This window comes from Nesoenas mayeri (assembly GCF_963082525.1).
Source record: "Nesoenas mayeri genome assembly, chromosome: Z".
NCBI classification, from domain to species: Eukaryota; Metazoa; Chordata; class Aves; order Columbiformes; family Columbidae; genus Nesoenas; species Nesoenas mayeri.
This window is the reverse complement of record NC_137542.1, coordinates 23,137,114-23,155,405: the sequence shown is the minus strand read 5'-3', so window position 1 is coordinate 23,155,405 and position 18,292 is coordinate 23,137,114. Positions and strand designations below refer to the sequence as shown.

General features: G+C 39.9%; 1 protein-coding gene across 1 annotated transcript; it reads left to right on the top strand.

Moving 5' to 3' along the window:
- Positions 1-1,268: 1,268 nt before the first annotated feature.
- Positions 1,269-13,035, top strand: LOC308052133 (annexin A1-like; the record flags this gene model as incomplete). Its single annotated transcript, XM_080362925.1, has 12 exons — positions 1,269-1,334; positions 2,509-2,602; positions 3,193-3,287; positions 4,403-4,516; positions 5,126-5,216; positions 6,205-6,284; positions 7,226-7,282; positions 8,686-8,779; positions 9,389-9,484; positions 10,456-10,514; positions 11,504-11,626; positions 12,976-13,035. The coding sequence occupies 12 exons, from the start codon at positions 1,269-1,271 to the stop codon at positions 13,033-13,035; spliced, it is 1,029 nt and encodes a 342-aa protein (XP_080219051.1).
- Between the last annotated feature and the right edge of the window lie 5,257 nt (positions 13,036-18,292).

Below are 18,292 nucleotides of genomic sequence, written 5' to 3'. Positions count from 1 at the left end.
CTGCTAGTTCAACAATAGTTTTTTTGTTAGGGACTGTAGAAGGCTCTTCACTCGTGCAAGTGAAGCAAATGAGGCAAAGCAAACTTCTAGAAACAGAAGAGCAAACCCCTGGTATTGCGAGGAAAAGCTCAGGAAAATCCTCATTGATACAGGATCTAACATCTGGTGTTAGCTCTCTAAAACATCCACTAAATCTTCCAAGGATAAGGATAAGGATAAGGATAATTATCTATGTTTTTATTCCTATTCAGTAGACTGTCCCACCATAAAATTAATTATTGTGTTAGATCTACTGCCTGTTTCTCTGACAGGGTGTAAAGACCTTAATTTACATCCTCATCCTGGTGTCTAGCATTGGACAGTAACCAGAGAGTGTATCTCTGATGGTTCAATAGGCATGGAGAAATGGTGTTATTTGACACAGACTGTAGTGTAAAAGCTGAGTTTGTGTCTTCAAATATTTTCAATAAATATTGCGTACTTTCTCAAAACTTCTAAAAGTGTGCATATATCCCATTCTAGGGTGCTTATTCTGGGGACTGGGAGCTAGACAGAAGGCACCAGTGCAGTAATTCTTGTGAAGCAGCAGTTAGGACTTCCCATTTGGATCTCACTTTGGCTTTTCAGTCCAGTTGAAATGTTGGTTGTTCCAATTGGGAATGATAAAGTGCATAAAAACCACATATTTTTCAAACTGAGAAACTGAAAGTGCTTGCTCCCGCTTTCTTTTAAATGGGACCTCTATACATTCCAGTTGAGGAAGTGGAACACACGACCCGGATTATATTTTATTAAAGGGAATAAGTCTCAAATAGGCATTCAGTATGGAGTAACGAGAAAGAAGTGTCATACTTGTTTGCAGTATCTTCTTTTTGCACCCCTCTGTAGTTACATGCACTTTTTTTCATCCCTCTGTTTGTAGGCTTTGTCCTGATCCCAAAAGAGACAGAAAATATAGGGCAGAAAGCCATCAGTTCTTCCAGTCCTTTTCATGCTACATTAAAATCTTGTTTTGACAGAATTCATAGCTCCTGGATCTAGGTACTGTTTGCAGGAGCTGTTTGCACTTCAGATGGAAAGAGATGCACCTTCATGCTGTTCTATCTCTAATCTACAACTTCTGCAAGTAGATAAGGGTTTAGGGATGTGCAAGCAATTGCGGAGCATTGTGTCACCTGCCAAAAGGAAACAAAATTATGGAAAACATTTGTAACTTGATGAAAAATGATTTGACACTTGATGCGTCTCTTCCCAGAAACTCTGTCAACATGGCTGTGGTATCAGAATTTCTGAAACAGGCATGGTTCATGGAAAATCTGGAGCAGGAATGTATTGTAAGTATTTTTGCATTTTGAGAGCATTATTCACGTACTCTCAGAAGTGATTTAAAGGCATAAGCTGGACAAGGTCTTTCACATACATTTTGCTTTATTTAGGGTTTTTTTTTTATTTTCTGGTATTAATTGTTTAGTTTTGTGATTTTGGTTTTTTTTTTGTGGTTGTTGTTGTTTGATTAGTTTCTTTTGTTTTGTTTTATGTTGATGGCTTTTATTTTCTTTTATTTTTTGTTATGTTGGATGGTTGCCTGGGTTTTTCCTTATTTAAAAAATCTCACCATATATCATAGTAAGGGGAATTATAGATACATATTTCATGTAAGAATTCTGGAGCTTTTTATAGCTTCTGTAAAAGATGGTAACCATATGGCACTGGTGAGGTCATGCTACTGGGTTATAGGCTCTATGTAGTAAGTTGATTTGTCATTTTGCTCATTTGGGGCAAGCCATTGGGACAAGCAATCTACATGATGGATTTATCATGTAGTGGAATTTATCACCCATAGTCATTCTGAGACCACTTTAGGCATTGACTAGGGAGCGCCCATCTAGGAATAGGTTCACCAAAAGCAGCTAGTAGATAATGCCTGTGAAGATAGTGTGGCTTACGTCTGAAATTTCAAAGAAGTTGGGTAACGATTCTTCACTTGCTTGTAGGATGAGACTTGAAACTTCTCCAAGACCTTACATGCAAGAAGGGCTTGTAACCTTAGAGATGAATCAGCTGTGAAGTCCCTTAATGTGACACACAGCCAATTTGCATCAGATGAGCACTGAAATTAATAGCACGTCATTGGCAGTGCCTGTAGGATTTCATTGTGGTTGCAGAGCCTTTAAAATTTGGACATAATTGCCTACCATGACCGTTACAGAGTATTTTCCCATGGAAACCAACTTTCCTGTGGAAACCAACTCTCCAGGTGCCTAAAACAATATAGGAAGTACTTTCTGTTTAACATAAGAGGTGTGAAGGGAATACATATATCCTAAACGTATCCATTGCTGAGCCTGTTTAGTTCTCTGCAGTTACAAAGCTGAGTGTGTTTCTTCACAGTCCTATAACAGGCAATCCCAAATATGTGGTTTGTTTAGGCCTTTAAAAGTGCTTCTTTGCAAAACTATTCTTTGGAACGGGCACTAATTATTTTTCTTTCTTTTTTTCCCTCTGCAGAAATGTACACAATGTGTCCATGTAGTACCACAACAGACTAACTTTGATCCATCAGCTGATGTTGTTGCTTTGGAGAAAGCTATGACTGCAAAGGGTAAGAGGACTAACTACTGAACCTGCTACATTAGGAATCTTCCGTATAAAAAGTCAAGAGTTGTACAGAATAAAATATCAGAGCGTGAGACAATGGCAAGCAGGACATTTGCCTCTGTTGTCCAGAGCTTGGCAATACAGTCAGTTATGCCATTCAGTAAAGAACCTCAACTCTTTGACATCCTGATGCAGTGTTACAATTTCAAACCTTACCACTATCTTAGAGTTCTGAAATATGTTGAAGGAAGGGCTGTAAATATTTAATTTCTAGAGAATCAATCAGTACTATAACATACCATACTCATAGGTTTTTATTTGATTTGAATGAAATCCCTGCGGGAGGCAGGGAATACGCTGATAATGCAGCAAATGCTTCTATTGTGCTTCTCTCTTGTAATGAAATTCTCACTTGGCACTTGCCTGTAATTTGATTAGTGTCTCCTTTGATTAAGCTTTAGTGTATCAAGAAAACCAAATATGACATAAAGTAAATGATAAAATGGAAAAATTATTATTTGGCTAAAGGACGCTCTAGAGACCACTATAATAATTGCAGTGCCTTAGACATGTTGTATTTTTGGTGACTCGTAGGTGTGGATGAAGCCACCATCATTGACATCATGACTACAAGAACAAATGCTCAGCGTCAGCAGATCAAAGCTGCCTATCACAAGGCTAAAGGAAAGGTAAAGTATATTCAAGCCAAGCTTAAATTTGCACCCAGAATATCAATGTTGCTGCTGGCTCAGATGGCACCTATAGCTTTGGTTTCATACAACCAATGTCACAGTCCTCTGCCTTCCGTAGTTTGTGAAAACAATGCCAAAATGATAATGGCCTGCAACTGTATTGTCAGTGCTGAGCCTTTGAAAACAGCAGCCACTCTTTGGAAATAAAAACAGATTTTAAAATTCTGACTTTCCATCTTTCTGAATGCCCTGGGGATCCTTTAAATCACAACTTGACTGGTAATGCCAAGATTTCAGCACTACCTGGAGACAGCCTGCTGGGAGAAAGGGAGAAATGGAGAAGGGGACTTGGAGGCATCTCCCTGACTGTTTAAGTCCAGAAAAAAAATTAAACAGGACAGGAAAGTTGTAGGACCAAAACTCTGTTCCACAAGTATACCCACACTGGTGTGGGGATGGGTGTACAGCAGATAGTGTTCTTCCACTGTTGAGGGGTGTAACTGTTACTCCCTGGAACTACTGAGAATCTTGGAAATGAGTGCATTTTTCTAGAAATGGTCTAAATTGTAAATTGCTTTCAATTTTCTCCTTCTTTCTTTTTTTTTTTTTTTTTTTTTTTTAAATCCCTAAATTATAGTCAAATTAGAATGAACAAAGCCCAGATCTTAACTTCAGGACTTGCAGGTTTGAATAGGAGGATATGATAGTAAATCCATGGTTTCCACTACAAATTCTGCACCGTCTATGCAATAACTGGGTGAATTAAAATGGTATCCAGATAAGCAAGTCAGTCATAATCATAACAGCAATATAGTAATTCCTTCTCTTGAAAAAAAAAGCCTATTTTGAGTCTTCTTCTGATGAGAGAACGTGGCTGAACTGACTGTGTGAAAACTCTCCTGAGTACTTACTGAAATACCCTGACAATTTGACTACCACAAAGGAGACCAATGAAAAACTTCAAGTAGGGCTTCACCATTCTTTCTAGTAGCTAAAGGAGTGATGTAGGTTAAGAATCCTCAGAGATTAGACGCGATGTTTGGACTGTAGCTGAACAGCAGCTTTTTACCCTTCTCTCTAGCTTAGTGTGTTCCTTATGCTTCCTGTCACAGAGTCTGGAAGAAGCCATGAAACGAGTTCTGAAAAGCCACCTGGAAGAAGTTGTTGTGGCTCTGCTCAAAACTCCTGCTCAGTTTGATGCTGAAGAATTAAGAGCCTGTATGAGGGTAAGTCAAAAACTTCTGAGAAAAACTCTCCTGAAGAGTATAAATAATGTCAGGGCCTGTAAGGGACACTGGACTTGGGTTTTAAAGCTTGTGTCGTGTCTTCATTTGAACCCCCTTTTGTAAAATAAATCTATACCTGTAAACCAGGTTCTCAGAACCGTATCCAGCAATCTCCACTTAATTTCAGGCTTGGAGGAGGTTGGCTGCAAATGGTATTCTGTTCTGAGAATGAACTCTTTCTGCCTTCTGAAAACTGATTGCAGATGCCATGGTGGAAAGTCCTAGTGTTAACATATGTTTACGTTTGAGAAAACAAAAAGGGAAAGGGAATATTTTCTTTGTAACTTTACATTCATATCTTTGATGTGCACTGTTTGGTCCCTTTAGTGCTCTTTTTGGGTACCAGTGACATGAGATGTGATATGTAATTAATTCTAAAAGAGCTGCCATCACAACAACGTATGGAAGCACAGTGTTTGTCATTTTTCTTTCTTTTTCCACACAGGGACTTCAAAGCCAAGTCCTTGATTTTCTTCTTATTTCTGATTTTCTAAATGTTAAGTTTGTGGTATAAAATAGCATTTCTAAAAATTCAACCATGTTTATCAGGGGCCTGGAACTGATGAAGATACCTTAATTGAGATTCTGGCCTCAAGAGACAACAGAGAGATCAGAGAAGCCTGCAGACACTATAAAGAAGGTAATTCAGAGCAAGAAAGGAGTATTAATGGTATAACGCTATAGCAGGCACATTGCAGTCACACCCCCACTGCTCCTTATGAGAAGCTGAGGCACCAAGGTAGGCTGTGAGTGAAGCTTCACATCATCTTGATACAGTTGCAGGGGATGGAGGTCATATTGACTTTTTTTCTGGCTTACGTAGATCCCAGTTCAGAAGGAAAAGGCACATCATCACCTCCAGAAACTGCAGCTGTCTCATGGAATGGGCCATGCATTTAGACGCTTTCTAGGATGCAAACAAAATCCAAATGCTTTTCTTCTCTTGTAAAATAGCCTTGGTTGAGCTCTGCTAGATTAAAAAAAAAAAAAAAAAAAAAAGTGACATTCATGGTAGGAGCAACCAGTGAAGTAAAGTTGGACAATCTTTGAAGAGATGACTAACACAGAATGTGGTATCTCTCATCTGTGTTGAGTTTCCTGCCACAAGTCAGTGTCGGCTACTTAAACAGTGGTTTCTGAGATAATGGGCTATCTTTTCTAAGAGGATGCCTCTCAAATAGTCTCAGTTAGAAGCCAAAAGTAATGCTGGGATTTTTCAGAAGAGTCGTGTGCTTAAGTTCAGTGTTGGTGAGAATGAAAGACAAGCGGTTCAGAAATAATTTCAAAACCTTCATTTGTGCTTCACAAGCAAAAGCTTAAGATAATGCCACCCACAAGACCTTAGAGGAGGACTTTGTTAGCAGATTTTGCATTTAGCCTCCAATTTCACAACACGTCTGAGGGCTTAGAGGACATGTGACAAATATATATTGTCTCTCAAAGCTAAATGAGAGAAAGTAAGAAAACTGCATGGCTAGTGGGCATATCTAAGTGGGAAACAAAGAAAAGGCTGAAAAAATCAGACAATCACAGAATAGTTTCATTTGGAAGAGGCCTTTAGTGATCATCTAGTCAGCCTAGTTGGTAATTTTAAGATGAACCACAAACCCTTTTTGGTTTGATTTCAGTACTGAGGAGAGACCTGACACAAGACATTATCTCTGACACATCGGGAGACTTTCAGAAAGCTTTGGTTGCTCTTGCCAAGGTATGCTGTGCTTAAGTTTTTTGAGTGATGTTACTCATAATAAAAAATGAACGTTGTTATAACTATATTAGAGAAGGCACACAATAGCTAAGTGTTCAGGTAATATCAATTTCCTTGCATTGTTTTTAATTTGCATGTCTTAGACCATGTGCTACTGTTCTTAACCAAGCGATGATGAGCTTTTATCTCAAATGCAATTGAAAAACCAGTGCTGTTTGTCAGCATTTATTAGTTACGCTTTTTAGAGTCTTTTGTGTGTATGTGTGCGCATGTAGTAACTGTTAAGAATGTGAAAAAACAACAGGGATGAAGCTCTGTCAATAGACTAGAAAGAGAAAAAGAAGAAGTGCTTTCAATTACAGAGTCAAGGCTTTCGGCTTGCTGCTAAGATATGCTTCTAGTAGTTAGATACTGTGACAGGGAGCAAACAAGTCTTGTGTGAATTTGTTCAAAATCAGAGGAGTCTAAACACTGGAGCTGCCCAATAAAAAACTCTTTTAAAATCCATTAAAAATGGATTCCATGATTCTTGAGTACATGTCTATGAAGCTTGTACATGTGCATAGGAGACTATTTGGATACGTCCACGTGCATAATTTTGATTTTCAGGTTTTGTTTTCAAAACAACGAGAAAGGAGTCTATTGAATTGCCAGCAGCCAAGAAATCACAGTTTCCAAACCCTAAGCTGCACAATGAGAAGCAATACTTCCTGTGGATTTTAATGTAGGACTTCAGAAATAGGTTGCTGATGGCCTTAGAATGTGAACTATGATAATCAAATACACCTTTATTCACAGAATGGTTGATGTAACTGTATCTACCTGCAATTATGTCCCGAGTTATGTATGAAGATGGTAGGGCAGAACTCTAAAATGCCGAGTTGTGATGAACTGGATGATTGTGAGAACAAATTAAATTAATTTTTTTGTTGTTTATATAGGCTGACCGATGTGAAAATCCTCATGTGAATGATGAGCTTGCTGAAAATGATGCCAGGGTAAGATCATACTTGGCACTCTTCAGAGTGTCTTTCTTCATCTGACTTACTTGAGACTACAAACTCTGGCTGCAAATGTCCTATCTGCATCTTGTGCATTCTGTACCTAACAGAGATTTATGCACTCTGTAGCAATCTTTTCTGAGGGGACACTACGGAGTGTTTCAAAAAGATGGACTCAATTTGATATCTATTTGCTTTGAAATTGTGTTCATCTTTTGAAACACCCTGTATTTTACAATGTTCAAGTAAGCTTTGGTATCTGAAGAAAATGAAATTTTCATCCTAATATCTAGCTCCAGAAACATTTCTGCAAAACCTCTTCTAGGTCATGTAAAAGCATCATTTAATAGAGGGGCTAAGGTGTGCTCAAGTATAGGTGGAACCAGCTGCCATGCCTTGACCAACATGAACTCTGTATGGTATCTATATGTATGGTGTGTATAACTATAGTTTTGAAGTGATGAACCTTTCAAGATTATTGGGTAACGCTCACAGTATTTTCTGAATAATTCTAAAATAAGTCACTGATCTTTCCCTTATTCCTTCCACCATTAGTGTGACTATTTTTGTTGAAATCTTGGTAAACCTTAGTAGCCTTTCCTGAGTTTTCAACTGTGAAATCTTACATCACTGTTCCAATACAAACGTAGATTGACTTTAAAAGTATATTCTTTTTAAAATCTGACTAAGAAAAGGCCACTGAGCAATACTGCTTTTATTCCTGCTACAGAAGGAGTTTAGTTTTGTCATCAGCCCTAGAAACGAAAGTTCAATAATTTACTACTCTGCCTAAGCTCAAAATTTCAATACTATTGCTCTTGGTAGAGAGAGAGAGTATTGTTACATCTTCTTTGCTGCTCTGAGGAGGTCTTCAGTTATTACTTCAAGAGAGGTTTGAGGATGTGAGGAAAAGGAAGGAGCTGATTTGGTTCTTGCTTTCCATTAATTCCCTCCCAGAAAGACAAGGAGTGCTTGGTGCTTAGGCTGCTCTTTCATAGTTGTCCAGTAACACATCAGAGGTAATTTTGTTTGTCCGAAGAAAGCCTACTAGTCCCAAACACCCATGCAGACTGGAAGCATACCAAAATATATGAAAATCATCTTCATCCAATAACGTAATATATCCAAGAGACCTAGATGGTGGTTGTAAAAGCCAAAAGGTAGGTTTTGCAGCTGCATAGTGCTGTCTAGGTAGAGTTATGACACAAGTAAAATACTACTTGATGGAGCTAGAGTTAGTTTGAGGTTCTGCGGGGTTTTGTTATGGATTCCATCACAGGCTTGAGTTCATTACTGACAAGAATTGTCTGCTTTTGGCTGGCAGCCTCAGAAGTACAGTATTTCTGTTCATGCTTTACTATGCTGACGTTAAATTTACCACTTTCATTTCTTTATGACAGGCCTTGTATGAAGCAGGAGAGCAAAAGAAAGGGACAGATGTTAATGTGTTTGTTACTGTTCTTACTGCAAGAAGCTACCCACATCTCCGAAGGGGTAGGTTGGAAGAAACTTTTTGTTTTTACAGAGATTGTATTTTGAATATGGCCTACTCATGAAGATACAGATTATCAAGACATGACTCTGCTGTTTTTTGTGACAGGACACATGGTTGCTAACTAAGGGTGCAGCTGGCAGCTTGGCTGTTCTTTCTATACTGGTGATGAGCCATATCATTTAGGTTGTTAACAAAACTGTTTGGATGAGGTCTCACAGAGCTAGTGAACACAAGGCCAAAGGATCAATGTGATGATGGTGGTTCTGTATGTTCCCCACATGGTACTGCTCCTCGGCCAGTTTGCCCTGGGTGGGGATGTATCATCTAATGTCACAGGGTCCTGCGGAGTCACTAGACCACCTCTGTCCCTACCAGTGAGAACACCAATGCAACCATATCAACAAAGTACCATTCTTTACGCTGAGTCCCCCAGGCCATACAGTAACACTGTTCTTTACACAGTGATGGCCAGGAAATAGGAGAAAGGCGGCCTGCGATCAGTCATCTGTGGGCACTGCTGCAGCAGTGAGGGCAGAATAAGGCAGAGGCAATGCAGAGAGAACACTGTATTTTCACCACTGCTCATGGAGTTTTCTCCCCTCATTTAGTCTTTCAGAAGTACACCAAATACAGCAAGCATGACATGAACAAGGTAGTGGATATGGAGATGAAGGGTGATATAGAGAAATGCCTGACTGCCCTTGGTAAGTGGTTCTGCAGATTGTAAACTAGTAGATATACTGACTGTACGATAACCTATTTTTTACTTTCATCACAATTGCTCTGATAGGAAGCCATTCTGACCTTATCGTGTTTCACTGAGAAATTTGCTATGTTATACTTCGGAAAGTCTAGTCTGAGGATAGTGATTTATTTCAGTTATTTATAGTCAGTTCAATTTGATGAATGACCAGAAATATCTCTCCTGATACAGAGAAAGCTCTTGTAAGAACAGATGTGTCATTAACATAGGAAGACCCTTACAGGAAGTCAATAGGCCAAAAAGACCTGTCAGAAGAACCACAATATGTATCAAAGATCCACATGTGTTCAAGATGTCTCCGGAAAAATAAAGCCAGACCTCCTCTGAATTTTATTCAAAGATACTTAAAATAGACAATTATTAAAAATATAACAAATTTCCTTCTGTAAGGTTGTTCTAGAAAACACTCTTACAAGGTTGGGAATATAGCTATATATGAAGGCCATCATCCTTATGAACAATAAAGTGAGGCAGTCACTCACTTAAGTCCTTCTTATCAGTAGACTAGGGATTGAATCAGAAGCCAGACACTCATTTTGTTCTCGGTTTTTGTATCACAGTCAGGGGAGCTTTGGATTAAAGAATCAGTCCCACCAGATGCCTCTAAACACCACAAGTGAAGGGCAAGTATTCAGTGTAACTTGCTTTACAGAACACCAGATCTGAACCTCCAGCTCTGTTTTCACTTCCTTCTTCTTGGGAATCGCAACGTCTTTCTTAATTTTGTGGCAGTAAACTAGGGAGCACAGTCTTGCAGTTTTTCTCCCCTTACTGAATTATTTTCAGAATAGATAGAGGAAAGGGATATTTTGAAGACGGGGAACAAAGAAAGAGATAAATAGGATATTCTTTGCCTTTTGTTACTCGTTACATGTATCAGAGGTGTGACATTGTCTCCTTGTTTCATTACAGTGAAGTGTGCCACAAGCAAACCAGCTTTCTTTGCCGAAAAACTCCACATGGCGATGAAGGTAACCCAGAGAGAGAACTTCCCTTTGAAAACATGGGGTGCTTTGTAAGCTGAAACATAACCAGCTATCTAGAGATCTCTAAGCCCTTTATGTGATAAAACAGGACTGCAGAAGGAATTTCAGTGTTTTCTTCTCTCTCTTTCTGTTATTTCCTTTGAAACCTCTGTATATCTTTCCATAGGAGTAGCTGTCTGTTCGATATAGTTTATTCAGGGAGGCATCTGTCCATCCACATGTTTGTCTTTTACTCTAGACAGTGACAGAAAGCCAACTGGAACTTTTTTATGAAACCACAAAATTTAAGTGAAAATTAAATAGGAAAGCACTTACAGGTCAGGACAGGAACGCTGTAGAAGCCTGATCTTTGGCAAGCCATCCATGGTCCTTCTGGAAAATTTGGAACCTGGGCTGAGTGAGTCAGTTGGAGATCCTGAAATGGTCTAGTATACTGCTGTGACTTGGCTAGGAGCACTGTGAGTTCATTGCACTCCTAAAAAAATATTGAAAGGCAGGGAAGTCTAGATTGTCTATAGCATGTAGAAAGCTCCTGAAACAGTTTAGCAGACAGGTACATTCATAACTCCAGTGAATTGGTTAGGAATGGTAGATGAAAAAAACAAGTGAATCTTTATGAAAATAAGGTTCATCACACACCTAAGAAAAATTTAAAAGGCGGTGAAATCTAAGTTGACTCTGGCATATAGCAAGCACTGTAAAGAATGTGTCTCTTGTTAGAAAACAGCTAAAGAATTGCTTAGAAAGGAAATTCAGGATTGGAGGTAGGCTGCCAGAAGTGAATTGTGCTCACAGGGCACAGAAGGGGGATATGAGAGGACTCCCTCCTGAGAGGTGTTAAGGGAATGGGATGTGGGCTATGTACACCCACAAAGAAATCTCATGGATTAACACACAGAACTTGCTTTAACATATTTCAATGACAGAAAAACTTTTTAAGTTTGGTTTTTTTTTCTTCTTTTCCTTTTATGCAGGGCTGTGGGATACGGCACAAAGACCTCATCAGAATCATGGTTTCACGCCATGAAGTGGATATGAATGAGATCAAAGGCTATTACAAGAGGATGTATGGCATTTCTCTCTGCCAAGCCATTATGGTAGGTTTCCTCTCAGGTGATGTATGAAATACAAGACTTGTAAATTATTTGGGAAGCTCAGTAGGAGTTTGTTAATTCTTCTGCTTCTCAGTCACCAAGTCCTCCTGAGTCACTTGTTGTAGCTGAGTAACCCAGGTGCTCAGTGATGGACATTGCAAGGGCAAAGTTTTTGTCGCCAAAGCCATAACAATATCTTGTGCCACGTGTCTCAGAATATCGTCTTATCGTCTTCTTGTGCTGGGGCAGAGAAAAAGTACATTTGCAGAAGAGTGGAGATGACTACACTAAGAGCTCTGTGGGAGATAGTTGGTACAACTGCCTATTGGCTTTTAACACTTGAGGTAATCCTAGAAATACCTTGTTAACTTGAGAGTTATGACACCTGCTTTCCAGGTGACTTAAGTAAAACCTCCTTCTTAAAGGGGACAGAACACCCAAAGTATTTTCCAGAAAATTTAAGCCAGTGAGGGACTAGAAGGAAGCTAAACTTGCAAAGCAGATTGGTGGAGGCTAGTGGATAACGTTAAAAAATGAAACAAAACTAAATAAACACCTCATTTAGAGTAGAAACATACTGCCCATGTACATCAAAATACCTCTTTGATTTTTATCATTGTCTGCTACTTTTTCAGGTAGGTGCCAAATATAACTCTTAGTCTTCCACCAGTAATATGTGTATGATGTGTAATTTGATATGCAATCACATCACCTCAGCATATTCTAAAGTCTTTTTACATCTAAATGCCTCGAGGCATAGATTTGCTACACTAAACAATTCTTATGTCTCAGAAAAGTAAACTCAAATTTGAGAAAAACAGCATGTGTAATAATTCCAATGCATACTTAATGCATATCATGCATGTTGCTTCTGAGCTGAACAAGCAATCCTATGCTGAATCAGCTATTATCATTGGATTAGTCTGAGTTTGAGATAATCCTACATACAAGGTGTATAGTGTTTAATATTACAAAAACATTGGACAACACTGATAAAGGAACGTATTTTCACTTTACCTAGAGAAGAAAACCATATGCTCCTCAGTGGACAGAAATCTTCTCTGCTTCTCGTCTTTATTTATGCAAGGAGGCCTCCCAGGATTGTGACTTGCGTGGCCTCCCTCTGTTCCACTCTGGAAATGTGTATGTTTATTCCTAGGTCATAGGAATAATTTCAATGAGGGTACGTGGTTCAAGCTCAGTCTATGGCTAACACATATTTATTACCGAGCGATTAATTCATGCAGGTGAAGGCTCCATGGTTGGTACATGTATATGGAATGCTTACTGACATTTATTTCACTTGAGACCATTATCCTAACCACTGTGGGGTTTTGTGCTTAAATTGACAGGATGAACTCAAAGGGGATTATGAAAGGATCCTGGTGGCTTTATGTGGAAGCGATAACTAAGGTTCCTGTTCCTGCAATACACTCAAGCTCTGTTAAAGAAATTCTTCATATATGCCTCAACTCTCTTCATAAAACACAGGTTTTACACACTGAGGTTTAATATATCTTCTTGTCATTATGTATCCAAAGTGAAAAAATTACCTGAGGTTTCTATGTGCTTGAGAAATCAAGAAAAGTTAAAGATTTCCTCTATGCAAAGCAAATAAACTTTCAAAAATACAACTAACCCATGTGTATGTTTGCATGTCTTTTGTTGTTTCTCTGCATATATGAAGGAGGCAAAAGTCAGTAAATAACTTAAACAGTCACCATGGAATATGGCAATATCACACAGTATAGATGAGCCTATGCCTTTCCATTTCACTTCAGCTAGGCTTTATGTAAACCAGATGTAATAAAAATAACTAAATTAAGTTATTTGAAAAATGAATTTTATGAAACAGCTAACAGTATCTCCATCATTCTCTTTTTCATTTAATTTTCAGAGGAAAGAAATCTGTTATGTTTGGTACATAAAGAAAAACAAAAGGAAAATAAAAGGAATTGAAAATGTACTCCATAGCCCATGTAGGACTTTCATCTTTTTCCTGACGAGCTGTGAAAATTTTTGATACTATTTCCAAGGTGAAAATCCACTATCACTGCCTCTCTTTTGGACAGAGTTCACACCTGGCATTACTGTTGTGAATGTGCCAGATACTGTACAAATGAGTTATTATGTCCCTCAAGTGCACTGGTAGAATTAAGCATTTCTTGTTACATAATCTCTGGACACAGGGATGGAGTGCACCCAGTAAATGTGCAGACAACACCAACTGGGTGGGTGTCTTAATTTGCTGGAGGATAGGAAGGCCATATAGAGGGATCTGGTACCAGCAGTATTGTTGGACTGAGTCCACTTGTATGAGGTTCAACAAGGCCACGTCAGGGCCCTGCATTTGGGTCCCAACAACCCCAGGCAGCACTACAGGCCTGGGGAAGAGGGGCTATAAACTGGCCTGTCGGAAAAGGATCTAGAGGTGCTGATCAACAGCTGGCTGAACATGAAGCTGCAATGTGCCTAGGTGGCCAAAAAGGCTAACAGCATCCTGGCTTATATCAGAACTTTTTTGGCCAACAGGAGTACAGGATGACTAGGGAAGTCATTGTCCCCCTGTATTGGGCACCACCTTGAATCCTGTGTTCAGTTTTGGGCCCCTCTCTACAAAATAGACATTGAAGTGCTGTAGAGAGTTCAGAGAAAGGCAACAAATCTGGTGAAGGGTCCTTTCCTCTCTCTCCAAGTCCCTGGAAAGATGTTGTGGCATGGAGAGTGTTGATCTCTTCTCCCAAGCAGCAAGTGATAAAATGAGTCTAAAAAATTGAACCTGCCCCAGGGGAGGATTAGATTGGATATCAGGAAAAAAATCTTCATGAAAAGGGTTGTGAAGCACTGGGGTAGTCTGACCAGGGAAGTGGTTGAGTCAACATCCCTGGAGATGTTTACAGAAGTATAGATTTAGTGTTAAGCACCAGGTTTAGTGCCAAAGTTAGGTTAATGGTTGGACTTGGTGATCTTGAGTGTCTCTTCCAACCAAAATGTTTCTATGGTTCCATATTGGTTCTTTGTTATATGCAAACACTACTGGTCTTTGCTATAGTGGCCTTGAATCACTTATATGAACAACAGTCTGCTAAACTGTTGGCAAAACAAAGTCCATCTTGCCTAATTTGTGTTAAACATTTCAGACCCTCTTTGCTTTCTCTTGGATTGGTCTAGTATAGCAAAAGTCGGTCTCTGGAAAATCTGAACATACATAAGTCCATGGGACCTGATGAGATGCATCCCAGAGTCCTGAGGCAATTAGCTGATGCTGTTGCCAAGCCACTCTCCATGATATTTGAGAAGTCATGGCAGTCACCTAAATTCCTGTTGACTGGAAAAAGGGAAATATTGCATCTGTTTTAAAAAAGGTAGAAAGAAGTCCCTGGGAACTACCAACTTGTCAGCCTCATCTGTGTGCCTGGGAAGAGTGTTGTATATCTGGATTCCTGTCATGCCTTTGACACAGTCCCTCACAACATTCTTCTCTCTAAATTGGAGTGGTTTGGGTTTGATAGGTGGCCTGTTTGGTGGGTGAAGAATTGGCTGGATGGTCACACCAGAGAGTAGAGCTCAATGGCTAAATGTCTGGAGGGACAGCTGTAACAAGGGGTGTGCCTCAGGAGTCTGTACTGGGACCAGTATTGTGTAATACCTTCATCAGTTACAAAGATAGTGAGACTGAGTGCATCCTCAGCAAGTTCACAGATGACACCAAGTTGAGTGATGCAGTTTACATGCCTGAGAAAAAGGCTGTCATACAGAGGCACCTGGATTTGAGACTGCATCTGGAATATTGTGTCCAGTTCTGGGCCCTGCAGTTCAAGAAGGAGAGGGTACTGCTGGAGAGAGTTCAGTGCAGAGCCACAAAGATAATTAAGGGAGCATCTCCTTTATGAGGAAAGGCTGAGGGAGCTGGGTCTCTTTAGCTCGGAGAAGAGGAGATTGAAGGGGAACCTCATTAATTTATAAATATGTAAAGGGTGAGTATCATGAGAATGGAGCCAGGCTCTTCTTGGCGACAACCAGCGTCAGAACAAAGGGCAATGGATACAAACTGGAACACAGGAGGTTCCACTTAAATTTGAGAAGAAACTTCTTCACAGTGAGGGTGACAGAACACTGGAGCAGGCTGCCCAGGGAGGCTGTGGAGTCTCCTTCTCTGAAGACATTCAAACCCGCCTGGACGCCTTCCTGTGTAACCTCATCTAGGTGTTCCTGCTCTGGCAGAGGGATTGGACTAGATGATCTTTTGAGGTCCCTTCTAATCCCCAACATTCTGTGATTCTGTGATACTGTGATCCTGTGATTCTGTGGCAAGCTCAAGAAGTAGATCCATGTGAACATCATGAGGTTCAACAATGCCAAGTGCAAGGACTTGCACCTGGGCCAGGGCAACTCCTGGTATCAATACAGGCTGGGGGATGAAGGGATCAAGATTAGCCCTGCAGAGAAGGACTTGGGGGAACTGTTGGATGAAAGGCTGGACATGAGCTGGCAATGAGCACCTGCAGCCCAGAAGGCCAACTGTATCTTGGGAGGAGAAGCTGGTCCCAGACTGAGGGAGGGGATTGTGCGCCTCTACTCTGCTCTGTTGAGAACCCACCTGAGTACTGTGTGCAGCTCTGGAGCCCTCAGTACGGGAATGACATGGACCTGTTGGAGAGGGTCCAGAGGAGGCCAAAAGTGATCAGAGGGATGGAACACCTCTCCCGTGAGGGAAGGCTGAGAGAGCTGGAGTTGTTCAGCCTGGAGAAGAGAAGGCTCTGGAGAGACCTTATTGTGACCTCTCAGTACTTCAAAGGGGCCTCTAAGATAGATGAAGAGAGACTTTTTAGAAGGGTGTCTTACAACTGGAAAGGGGGTGATGGTTTTAAACTAAAGGAAAGGCTAGAAATGAAGAAATTTTTTACAATGAATGTAGTGAAACACTGGCACAGGTTTCCCAGAGAGGTGGTAGATGCCTCATTCCTGGAGACATTCACGGCCAGGCTGAAGGGGCTCTGAGCAATCTGATTTAGCTGAAGATTTCCGTAGCTCATTGCAGGGGGGTGGAGTAAATGGCCTTTTAAAGTACTTCTAGCCCAAACTACTCTATGAGTCTTTTTTGAAAGTATTGGGAAGGTTTTTCAATTCAATCACTGTCCTAAGGCAGTGCAACGTAAATTCAGAGGTATTTGCTCTGGCTGCAATTAAATTGCTTGCAGCTATGGTCTGAGGGAAAACAGAAAGGGTTTTGTGAAGTGCATAACTTCTGTCCAGGAAACACTGATACCTGTTAAGATTAATATTTTTTTTTCCCTGTACAATAGATGTCAAAAGTAAATATTTAGTGAGTTGGTCACAAAGTTGAGATACAATAATTTATATTATTTTATTTTTCCACACTAGCATCATCTTCACGTACACCTTTTGAGAAACTACCATCACCAACAACTTAGATATTTAGGAGTCCATCTTTATATCAAGGATTTCACTTTGCAGGAAATTATTTCCTTTCCAGACTGGACAAAATAGCATATGACAAAAGTTTTCATTCTCTGCAGGTAAGGTATTTCCTTTGCCTCTCGAAAGGTGCAATGCATTTTCAGAATTCAAGAAAACCAGAGATGGATGATAAACTAGTTTCTATATTTAACTCCAGGTTTCCCTTTGAGTTGACTAGATGGAAAAGAAGTAGGATGAGTGCTGATATAACTACAGATAAATGAGAGCAATCTCCTCAAGATGTTGCTGTGCTCAGGGTCTCAATTGCAATGGACATCTCACAGGATCAGACTTTATGAAATGGAAGCCTCATGCCCAGAAACCCTTCATGCCAACCTTATCACTGAAACAAGCTTTGATTTAAAAGCATATAGGCTTTGAGGTTAGATAGTGTTTATAAATCTAGGGAGGTCTGCAGTTTCCTTGAGGTAAGAGTAGATGTAATTTGGGGCACCATGCACATGGGTAGTCCTCATGTAGTTAGGATTTTTGTATCTTTAATGATCATAGGCCGTACAACAAAAACACTGGCAAGTCAGACATCATCTGTCTTTTGCGAGGCAGAAGAAGGGAAAAAGATGGAAATAAGTTGTAATACAGAAAATGGTTTTGAATGTATTGGGAATGCTTTCATTCCAATCACTGTTCCAAGGCAACGTAACATAAATTCAGATTTATATGCTTGGGGCTGTATCTACTTGTTTGCAATTATGGTCTGAGGGAAGACAGTAAGGGCTATGTGAAGGGCTTGATCTCTGTCTAGAAAGGACTTGTCATCTAATATCTGTTCAAACTAATTTTTTAGTATGTTTTTCCTGTACAATAAATACCAAAAGCAGAAATTTAGTAAAGTTGGTCACAAAACTCAGAACCAATAATTAAACTGACTTTGTTTGTCCAAATTAGCATCATCTCAAGATACAACTTTTCAAAAAACACTTTCACATTCATAAGCCATACACCAAAAGTACTGGCACATTAGGTGTGTGATTGCCCCATAACACAATCATCTGAGCAGCAGACATGAGAACCTGCCTCAGGTCTTAGGTCTTGCATCGTTGCAACAAACTTCAGAAAATGTCATAGACAGATCTGTGCTGCCTCATAGTAAGGAATTTCGCTCGCGGGTAAACAGTGCAATATGGGCAGTTTTAGCATGAGAAGCAATGCAGGAAGGGGTGCCAAGGA